This window comes from Pristiophorus japonicus, chromosome 5, assembly GCF_044704955.1.
Source record: "Pristiophorus japonicus isolate sPriJap1 chromosome 5, sPriJap1.hap1, whole genome shotgun sequence".
In the NCBI taxonomy this organism is placed as follows: domain Eukaryota; kingdom Metazoa; phylum Chordata; class Chondrichthyes; family Pristiophoridae; genus Pristiophorus; species Pristiophorus japonicus.
The window spans coordinates 128778179-128789326 of NC_091981.1; the positions used below are offsets into that span (position 1 = coordinate 128778179).

General features: G+C 42.0%; 1 protein-coding gene across 1 annotated transcript; it reads right to left on the reverse strand.

Annotated features, from left to right (window-relative positions):
- Positions 1 to 429: 429 nt before the first annotated feature.
- Positions 430 to 10868, reverse strand: malsu1 (mitochondrial assembly of ribosomal large subunit 1). Its single transcript, XM_070879947.1, has 4 exons — positions 10662 to 10868; positions 8262 to 8443; positions 2018 to 2099; positions 430 to 1098 (listed from the first exon to the last, which is right to left on the reverse strand). The coding sequence occupies exons 1-4, from the start codon at positions 10807 to 10809 to the stop codon at positions 932 to 934; spliced, it is 579 nt and encodes a 192-aa protein (XP_070736048.1). The 5' UTR covers positions 10810 to 10868; the 3' UTR covers positions 430 to 931.
- Positions 10869 to 11148: the final 280 nt, after the last annotated feature.

Genomic DNA, 11148 nt, shown 5'->3' on the forward strand with positions numbered 1-11148 from the left:
AAGAAGCAATGTAGACTTGTGTTTCAACTGATTCAATAAATGAATTCTTGTATTGGCTTTTATGCATAAGAGACAGAATTCTCCAGTTGGTGGTGAGTGCTTCAAGGTGTTCCCTCTAGTTAACGAGGGCAGATGTATTGCATGTCATCCAGTCTTAGTCTTCTGCACCTTCAACCTGTTGCTCAAATACTGCCTGTTAACTTTCTTTAGGCCAGATAAGGCATTCCTATTTATATTTTATCTATAGGACCCAAAGTCTTACTATAATAGGGGCCTGTTGCCCTCCCTTGAGTTTCCTTAATGCTTTCCAACACCACTGCCCATATCTAATGCATGCTTTGTTTGCAAGGTTAGATAAGTAAGTGATGGTCGTGCTGCCCTATTTACTAGCTATTATACATCTGTCAAATGTTAATAGAGACAAGCAAACATGTTTAGCTATTTATTTTTAAAACATGCTTCAATTTCTTTTGGTATAATTCACTATACACATTGCTGCTCAACACTTCAAGTCCACTAGACATGTGGCTTGTGCATTGCAATTTATAGTATGCAATATGCCTTCTGAACCTTATTGGCTCCTTCATTAACACATTCAACAAGGGAACTATAGTAAAGCACATCCAAGCTGCTACCTTTTTTTTTTAAAGAATGGTTTCATGTGATATTGTCATTATGCAATGTTCTATTAAAAAATTAATCAAAAAGGTCAACTACAACTGTACAGCATATGCTTAATTATTGCAGGCTAGAGTTCATTCAATAAAACTACCTTCTGTACCTTACACTGAATATAATCAACCCCCTTGCCCTGAACTGAATTAATTGCTTTACTCTTTCATTACTTTAGTTGAATGGTTATTGAACCAATATGTGCATCATTTCCTCATTTTCAATATGTAAATCCCTTCAAAACAGTCCTTTGATGAAATCACTTTTTTTGGTCTACGTCGTCAGTTGGTCCATATATAAAATCTGTTGGAAGAATTTCTGGGCGTATCTTGACAAACTGATCATCATAGGCACGCAAGGTCCACAGCTTCTCCAGTTCATAGACTTCCCTTGTTTCAGGTAGCATGAAATGTACTACAATATTCCCTGAGGGAGGGGGAAAAGGAGAGAGCGAAAACAAATTTTTTTTTTAAAGACTTACATTCATATAGCACCTCTCATGACCACCAGATGTCTCAAAGTGATTTACAGCCAATGAAGTTCTTTGAGTTCACTGTTGTAATGTGGAAAACATAGCAGCCTATTTGCGCACAGCAAGCTCCCACAAACAGCAATGTAATGACCAGATAATCTGTTTGTGATGTTGATTGAGGGATAAATATTAGCGAGGACACCGGGGATAACTCCCTTTCTCTCCGAAATAGTGCCATGGATCTTTTACGTCCACCTGAGAGAGCAGATGTTGCCACGGTTTAATGTCTCAGCCGAAAGACGGCACCTCCGACAGTGCAGCACTCCCTCCGCACTGGAGTGTCAGCCTAGGTTTATGTGCTCAAGTCCCTGGAGTGAGACTTGAACCCACAACCTTCTGACTCAGAGGTGAGTGTGCTACCCACTGAGCTATAGCTGACACTAAAGTGACATGAGATGAACAAATGCCTGTCTAAAACCATTTGATTATACATTACTCAATAGTTTGTTCCAGTTTGTGTGTGCATAGCTTAAAGTGAAACCAAGAGTGTAATCTAATCCTGGGATTCATCTGACTGTTATAAACCACTCTAGCTTTGCTCCTGCAATTTATAGCTGACTAGTGAACCCCTTCAGAACAGGACCCTGTAATTACTTCCAGCTACCTATTATTTTGCTGAGTAACCTGTGCCTGGATGCTGGCCTGGGCCTGAGGCAGCAACACAGATTATTTTTCACTCCTTGCAGGAGAAAAATTATGCTTGTGCTCCAAACAACAGTACCACTGCTCTACATATTCTGCTCAATTGAGCTATCAATATCCAAACTAACTGCCAGAGTTGAGATATTTTGTTACAAATTTTATTGGACTCACCAAAATCTACGCACTTCCAATCATCTGTATCTTTCCCTTCAACGTGGACATGAGCACTCTGCCCTTTCTTCAAGTGCTTTTGCTGAAGGATAAAATCATTGATAAATATTTATGTGCTAATGTAAGTTCAGTAATTTCACAAGTGGTTGTGTTTACCTAAAACTGGCTACACTTCAAAACAATTCATTGTATGTGAAGTGCTTTGGGACATTTCTTAGGAATATAATACGCTACTATATAAAAGTTTATTTTGTTGACTTCCAAATGATTGATGTCAAAAGCACAGCCTGTCTTTAAAGGCATTACAATATGGGTCTACACTTTTGTGGTATGTTTTAACTATGTAAATCTGGGATGTTGATTTCCTGTGCCCGGAATGTTAAATGTAAAAGTATCTTGAGGGTGGCTGCATTCAGAATGCAACTCGGTGGCACCAGTATATAAATGAATCATCCTTGTAAATCCTGCCACCATTTTTTCCTTAAAACCAACTAAATAAGGTTATCTTAAAAGAAACACTAATACAAACACCCACCCAATTAAAAATGTTCTAAAAACAGTGAATTAACATTATCACTCGTATGGTACACTATCGCATTTAAACATGTACACATTCAAGAAGTCTTGGGTTTAAATGCATCATCGACAACTTCACTGTTTTATAGCTTGAAATGATTTCAGTCATTTGATCAGGAAAACATACGTGCAGGAGTAGGCCATTTGGCCTTTCGAGCCTGCACCACCATTCAATATGATCATGGCTGAACATGCAACTTCAGTACCCCATTCTTGCTTTCTCTCCATACCCCTTGATCCCTTTAGCCGTAAGGGCCACATCCAACTCCCTTTTGAATATATCTAACGAACTGGCCTCAACAACTTTCTCTGGTAGAGAATTCCACAGGTTCACAACTCAGTGAAGAAGTTTCTCCTCATCTCGGTCCTAAATGGCTTACCCCTTATCCTTAGACTGTGACCCCTGGTTCTGGACTTCCAACATCGGGAACATACTTCTTGTATCTAACCTGTCCAATCCTGTCAGAATTTTCTATGAGATCCCCTCTCATTCTTCTAAATTCCATTGAATATAAGCCTAGTCGATCCAGTCTTTTCATATGTCAGTCCTATCAGCCTGGTGAACTTTCGCTGCACTCCCTCAATGGCAAGAATGTCCTTTCTCAGATTAGGAGAACAAATTGTACACAATATTCAAGGTGTGGCCTCACCAAGGCCCTGTACAACTATAGTAAGACCTCCCTGCTCCTTTATTCAAATCCTCTTGCTATGAAGGCCAACATGCCATTTGCCTTCTTCACCACCTGCTGTACCATGACACCCAGGTTTTGTTGCACCTCCCCTTTTACTAATCTGTCACCACTCAAATAATAATTTGCTTTCCTGTTTTTACTACCAAAGTGGATAACATCACATTTATCTACATTATACTGCATCTGCCATGTATTTGCCCACTCACCTAACCTGTTCAAGTCACCCTGCAGCCTCCTCACAGCTCACACTGCCACCCAGCTTAGTGTTCTCTGCAAACTTGCAACTATTACATTCAATTCCTTCATCTAAATCATTAATGTATATTGTAAATAGCTGGGGTCACAGCACTGAAGCCTGCGGTACCCCACTAGTCACTGCCTGCCATTCTGAAAAGGACCTGTTTATTCTTACTCTTTGCTTCCTGTCTGCCAACCAGTTCTCTATCCACGTCAATACATTACCCCCAGTAGCATGTGCTTTAATTTTGCACACTAATCTCTTGTGTGGGACCTTGTCAACAGCCTTTTGAAAATCTAAATACACCACATCCACTGACTCCCTCTTGTCCACTCTACTATTTACATCCTCAAAAAATTCTAGATTTATCAAGCACTATTTCCCTTTCATAAACCGATGCTGACTTGGACCGATCCTGTCACTGCTTTCCAAATGCGCTGTTATTACATCTTTAATAATTGATTCCAACATTTTCCCCACCACCGATATCAGGCTGACCAGTTTATAATGCCGTTTCTCTCCCTCCTTTTTTAAAAAGTGGGGTTACATTAGCTACCCTCCAGTCCATAGGAACTGATCCAGAGTCTATAGAATGTTGGAAAATTACCACCAATGCATCCATTATTTCTAGGGCCACTTTCTTAAGTAGTCTGGGATGCAGACTATCAGGCCCTGGGGATTTATCGGCCTTCAATCCCATCAATTTTCCTAACACAATTTCCTGACTAATAAGGATTTCCTTTAGTTCCTCCTTCTCGCTATACCCTCGGTCCCCTAGTATTTCCGGAAGGTTATTTGTGTCTTAGTGAAGACAGAACCAAAGTATTTGTTCAACTGGTCTGCCATTTCTTTTCCCCATTATAAATTCACCTGATTCTGACTTTAAGGGACCTACATTTGTCTTCACTAATCTTTTTCTCTTCTCGTATCTGTAGAAGCTTTTGTAGTCAGTTTTTATGTTTTCTGAATGCTTACTCTCATTCTATTTTCCCCCTCCTAATTAAACCCATTGTCCTCTGCTGAATTCTTAGGGCTAGACTTTCCACTTCACATCGCCCATCTATGGCCCAAAACGGACCTCTATCGTCCATTTTGAGCCAAAAATGGAAACTAGGCCCAAAATATCACCGGAAAAATAAGCCCCCCAGTTTACACTTTGATCGCTGAGATGATCGCCCACACAAGGCCCACCCCAAGTTTCAGCATGCACTTCGCTGGACCGATGCAAGGCCCAAAAGAGTGCTCAAAAATAGTTGCTTTTTCAGGGCCTTAGACAGAGAAATGGGCACTATGGATGCCATTTTTAGCCTCTGAGGAAGGGTGGATAATTGTTTGAGTTATTTAGAGAGTAAAATTGAAGCCAATTGTACTCAGAAATTTGGGACAGGGAATATAAATAGGTATTATCATCTTATTTATGCTAAATAGATCTCATATTGGAATTATTTAGTAAATAGCTTTTACATAATGAAGTTATTTAATGATATTCCGTGGGGAAACAGAATAAACAAACAAATCTGCATGAAGAACCGTACGTTGTAAAACTTATGTAAATAAGAGAGAAGGAACAAAAGTTGTAGAAAGATTTTTTTAAGAAATAATGAACAATACCCCTGCACCAACCCATCCTTCCCTCAAAATCCCCAAAACGTTAGAAGAAATTGAACATTTTAAAGAACAAGTGACCATTTCAGAAAGAATGGAAAGTGAACAGTTAAATAATGTGAACATTTAATTATTAAATACAATTGGCCAATTTAGTAACAATAACAAGAGTATAATAAATTGATAACAAGTGAACATTTTAAAACAAGTGAATTATAGAGAAGCAATCCCCCCTCCCTACCTGCGGCCACGTTTTCCACCAGATCCTGTCCCACCCCGTGTTCGCACCCCACCTGTCCGTTTTGGTCTACGCAGACCGACACTAAGCCGTCGTGCAGAGTGGGATCTCAAGACTTCCTGTCGTGGTGGAGGTGACGGAGAGGAAGCGTAAGCCTGAGGCTCTACTTCCAAGTCCGGAGGAACTGTGCCCTCCGTACTCGCTTGCGTGCTCAGGTTGTCGCTGCGAGCAGACATGACACCTTGGGGTGCAATGCCATGTCCAGCCAGCAACACATGCCATAGTGCATTGGTTGTGGCTGTCTGTTGCCGAATAGCCTCCAAGGTCTCCCTTGCAGTCTGTGACTGTTCAGAAGACCAGCTGGTGAAGTTATGGCAGAACTCGCTCCAGGATGCTGGAAACTGGCTCCAGTTCGCAGCGAACCCCTGAATAAGGTCGCGACCATCTCCCTGCACAGGGAAATCAAGCTCTCTGTCTGGCCCTCCAAGGCAGGCGATTGCTCGCCACGCTGACCGGACCTCCGTGGGATCGGCGTTTACAAAGTGACGCGCCTTGGCGTCGCCACCTGCACACCACTTGGTCCCGGTGCTTCTTCCATCTCAACCGAAATGGCCGCAGGTTGTTACCCCCACAAAAAAAAATCTCTTCTTCCGTCTCCTCCTCCTCCTGTTGAAGCACAGCAGCAGAAGTCTGCAGTGGCTCCTCTTCTTCTTCAGCCTCCTGCGATGGTGGAGACGGTCCAGTGGTAGTGGACTCCACTGACTCGACGACCACTTGACCTTTAATTTGATGAACAACGATTAACTATTCAAATCATTGCATTACAATTTTTCTCGAACTCAAAACATTGCAATGCTTTCCATTACCCCATTTGCACAGCTGATCACAAGGTTTAACATGACCTCATTCGAACATCTAAAGTACATCACCATTCTATATCAGATTATATTATAATTGCATAACATTACATTGTCATTGCATAACATCAAATTACATTTTAATTGCATAACATTACATGCATAACTATGATATTTTCAGTATTTACTAATGATTCACACATTGCACAATGCACATTTCTCATTACTCACATGTCTCAAGGTTGGGTTCGGCCACACCACAGGATGTGACCAAACGGCTTTCTGGCCCCACCAAGGCCACCGCGAGCTCCTCGTAAGCACTTAAACTGTGCATCATGGCAGAGCCCCTGCCCGTCCTGCGTTCAGCCAAAAACTGATGAACAGACCCTCTCTACTTCTATTTTCTTGATAAAATTTGAAATGTTCAGCAATAGCCAAAGGTTTGCAACTGAAGTGTTCTTTCAAATCTGCCAGTTCATTAAATCCCTCCTACCACAACTTGGTTTAATCAGGGCAATTAAGTTTCCCTTTTGTAATTTAATATCTCCTGCCTTCCACCCTTTCACATACCTTCCCTTTTGTTCTTTCCTCTCCTCCCCTCCCCCTTTTCCCTGCACTCGCTTAAAACCAGTTACACCTCTAACCTTTTCTAGTTCTGATGAAAGGTCATCGAACTAAAACGTTAATTGTTTCCCTCTCCACAGATGCTGCCTGACCTGACTCGCTGAGTATTTCCAGCATTTCCTGTTTTTATTTTAGATTTCCAGCATCTGCAGTATTTTGCTTTTGTATTTTCTGTTTTTAATTTAAAAAACAGAAAATGTGTGGGTGTCGCTGGTAAGGTCAGCATTTATTGCTCATCCCTAGTTGCCCTTGAGAAGGTGGTGGTAAGCCGCCTTCTTGAACTGCTGCAGTCCTTGTGATTAAGGTACTCCCACAGTACTGTTAGAGAGGGAGTTCCAGGATTTTGACCCAGCAACAGAAGGAACGGTGATATATTGCCAAGTCAGGATGGTGTGTGACTTGGAGGGGAACTTGCAATTGGTGGTGTTCCCATGTGCCTGCTGCCCTTGTCCTTCTAGGTGGTAGAGGCTGCGGGTTTGGGAGATGGTGAAGAAGAAGCCTTGGCAAGTTGCTACAGTGCATCTTGTAAGATGGTACACACTGCAGCCACGGTACGGCGGTGGTGGAGGAAGTGAATGTTTAAGGTGGTGAATGGGGTGCCAATCAAGCGGGCTGCTTTGTCCTGGAAGGTGTTGAGCTTCTTAAGTGTTGTTGGAACTGCACTCATCCAGGCAAGTGGAGAGTATTCCATCACACTCCTGACTTGTGCTTTGTTTATGTTCATGATTTCCTTAGCTCATTGAATGACCAACACAAAACCTGAGTCTAATGGAGGCCACGTACAGAGCATGGCATCTCCAAAGTACATAATTTAATTCAAAAGCAAAATACTGCGGATGCTGAAAATCTGTAATAAAAACAAAAAATGTTGGATACACTCAGCAGGTCAGGCAGCAACTGTGGAGAGAGAAACAGAGTTAATGTTTCAGATCGATGACCTTTCATAATTGAATTCACCACTATTAAATCACAATACTACAAGTCATAGTGCTGGAAAGATCAAGTGTATATTGATTATATTGTGTACTGCATACACTTTAAATAACTAGGAAAGATTCAGCCTGTAATCTAATCCTGGGATTCAGGTTGTAGTTATAACTTACCATGTAGACAGTATAATTAGTTTAATTTTAATGAAATAACAATTATTTAAGTTTTACAATGTGTTTTCTGCAAATCAAATAAGTAATTTGCAAAACAGATGGCTTTTTTTTTAATGTATTTTTAATTCATTATCTAAAGTCAACTTTATCAGGTTTACGTTCTGGGTCTAACACAAAACCATGAATATTACAGAAAGTGAGTTTTCACTTATTTACTTTCCCAATCATAAAACAAGCTTAAGATTTGGGCTGGGTATTATAATTAACAACTGAAATAGCAACAAATTCATTCACACAAGTACACCACTTACCACTTTGACTGCATAGTGTGCCATGGCTTGTAAATGCCTTGCAGAAGTTCCACTCACAACGATAAAATAATCAGTGTACTTTATTTCCACAGGCAGTTTAATAACGCATATATCTTTGGCATTCTCCTGGCGCAATAAGGCCACCAAATCATCAATGTTAAACACTGGCTGGTAAATAGAACCTAATGGAAAGCAGAGTTCAGATGTTTAGTCCATTATTCTTCACTTCCTAGAAACATTACTTGGAAATAGCTTAGTTGACTTTATCAGAATTCAGTAAATGGTTAGAACACATTAGCAAATGTTACTGTACGGGAGCAAAATCAGCATACTCAGAGCAAGTCTACCGACTAAGATCAAACAAAGACCAATAGCCTCCAACTCTCTCCATCACAAAGACTGCCTACTTCCACCTGATTCGTTGCCCATCTCTGCCCCGTCTCAGCCCCTCCACCGCTGAAACTCTCGTCCATGTCTTTTGTCACCTCCAGACTCAACTAATCTAATGTCCTCCTGGCTAGCCTACCCTCTAAACTTCAGCTCATCCAAAACTCACTTGCCCATATCCTAACCCGTACCAAGTCCTGCTCACTCATCCTCATTGTCTCCCAATACTATGCCACAATACTTCCATTTAAAATTCTGATCCTTGGCCTCACCTTTTCTATGTCTGTAACTTCCACAGACCTACAACCCTCCAAGAACTCTGAATTCCTTCTGGCCAATTGTGCATCCCCCACTCCCTTTGTCCTATCATTGATGGCCGTATCCTCAGGATTTTAAGCTCTGGAATTCACTTTCTAAACCTCTCTACTCCTTTAGGAATCTCCTTAAAACCTACCACTAACCCATTTTAGTCACCTCTTCTAATATCTCCTTTCTTGTCTCAGTGTCAACTTTTGTCTGATTACGCTTCTGAAGCACCTTGGGTTGTTTTTCCACGTTGAAGACGCTATATAAGTACAATTGTTATTCTCGTGTCTTTATTTTCTCATTATGTCTCCTATTGTCTCATGCCGATATCCCTTCTGCCATTTAACCATCTCCTGTTTTCCATTTAACAAATCACTTTTGTTAATTGTCTGTGTTTTCCTTTTCTCCCTGTTCTGTCCCTTTTAAACGCTATTCTTTAATATTTTAGTTTTGACAAAGGGTGTATACGCAAAAAATTAACTCAGGTTTACTCCATACTAAACAGGTGATATGGAGGAAGGACAAAGCACTGGCACAATTTTAAAATGAAGCTGTATATGAAATGCTGGAGCATATACGACTGACGGGCATAGTGCATGTTAGTTGTGGCAAATAATTTTGAAACCTGACATTTTTACTTTGTGTTCAAATTAGAATTGGTTCTGCCACAGTTAACCGCATAAATTCTAGTCTTTTCCATAAGTTCAGCTCAATGTTAAGTCTGGAAGGCTCTAAAGTGCTTAATCAAAAGATGAGGTGCTGTTCCTCAAGTTCACATTGAGCATCATTGGAACAGTGTAGGAGGCCGAGGACAGAGATGTCAGTGTGAGAGTAGGACGGAGAAGTAAAGAGACAGGCGATTGGAAGTTCGGGGTCACACTTGCAGACTAAACTGAGGTGTTCCAAAATCTGTGACGCAATCTGCGTTTCATCTCCAGTGTAGAGGAGACCACATTGAGCGCAACGAACACGGTATACTAAGTTGAAAGTACAAGTAAATCGCTGTTTCACCTGGAAGGAGTGTTTAGGGCCCTGGATGGTGGGAAGGGAAGAGATAAAAAGGCAGATGTTGCATCTCTGTGCTTGCATGGGAAGGTCACCGTGAGCGTGATTAAGGTATGGACCAGGGTGTCACGTAAGGGAGGGGAAGATGTGTTTGGTGGTGGGATCACGCAGAAATGGCAGAGGATGATCCATTAAATGTGAAGGCTGGTGGAGTGAAAGGTGAAGACAAGGGGAACACTATCGTGGTTTTGGCAGAGGGGGTAGAGGTGAGTGCAGAAAATGGAATGGAGACGGTCGTGGGCCCTACAGACGGCAACTTTTGATGATTGTGCTATTCCCAGTCACACCACCTAATCCCATCTTTTGTTTCGTCATTTATCCCATTATCATCCCTTTTGTCATTTAATCTCTTGTACCTTTCACCCTATCACCGACCTTCCCTTTTGTTCTTTCTTCTGTTCTCCCCCTTTCCCTGCCCCTACACTTGCTTAAAACCGGTTACTTTTTCAAGTTCTGAGGAAAGGTCATCGACCTGAAACGTTAACGCTATTAAAAGACTGATTGGCGAAAAAAGCACCATCCTTCCAATTGATTACTAAGGGAGCGCACAGCCGGGAGCCGTCTACCTGTCCCTAGGTCCGTTACTATCTCGGTTCGGGTCCTGTTAGCGCGTGGACTTGTTGCAGTAAATGTCTGGTTTACCCAGCTCCCCCGCCGCGCTCCTCTCCAAATGCTCAGGGACGTTGTGGGTGCGGAGGTGGCAGCACGCCCGAGCCCGAGGATCCGGGCAGAGCAGCGCCCGGGCCGCCCGCAGTGCGCTCCGAGCGTGCACCACAAGGGCTGGGATCATCCTCCTCCTACTCCTCCTCCTACACACACCGTCCGTCCGTCCACCTGTACCACACGGCGGCCGACCGGAAGTGCTGCAGATACAGCCAGAAATTCACTCCGACAGCCAAACATTGCGAGTATCAACAGTTCCTACGGGTCAGTTCAGGAATCCGAGTGGAGCACACATCACAGAATTGGGTCGTTGGGTGATGATTGGTATCAAACTAACAGAATTGCTAACATTGAGTGAATGAGATTTGTTGCAATCCCACTTAACAAGGAGAGTTTATTTTTAAGAATAGCACATATTAAATAGGAGGAAATATAATTAAGGTAGGTGTAGGAAATTAAACAGGGT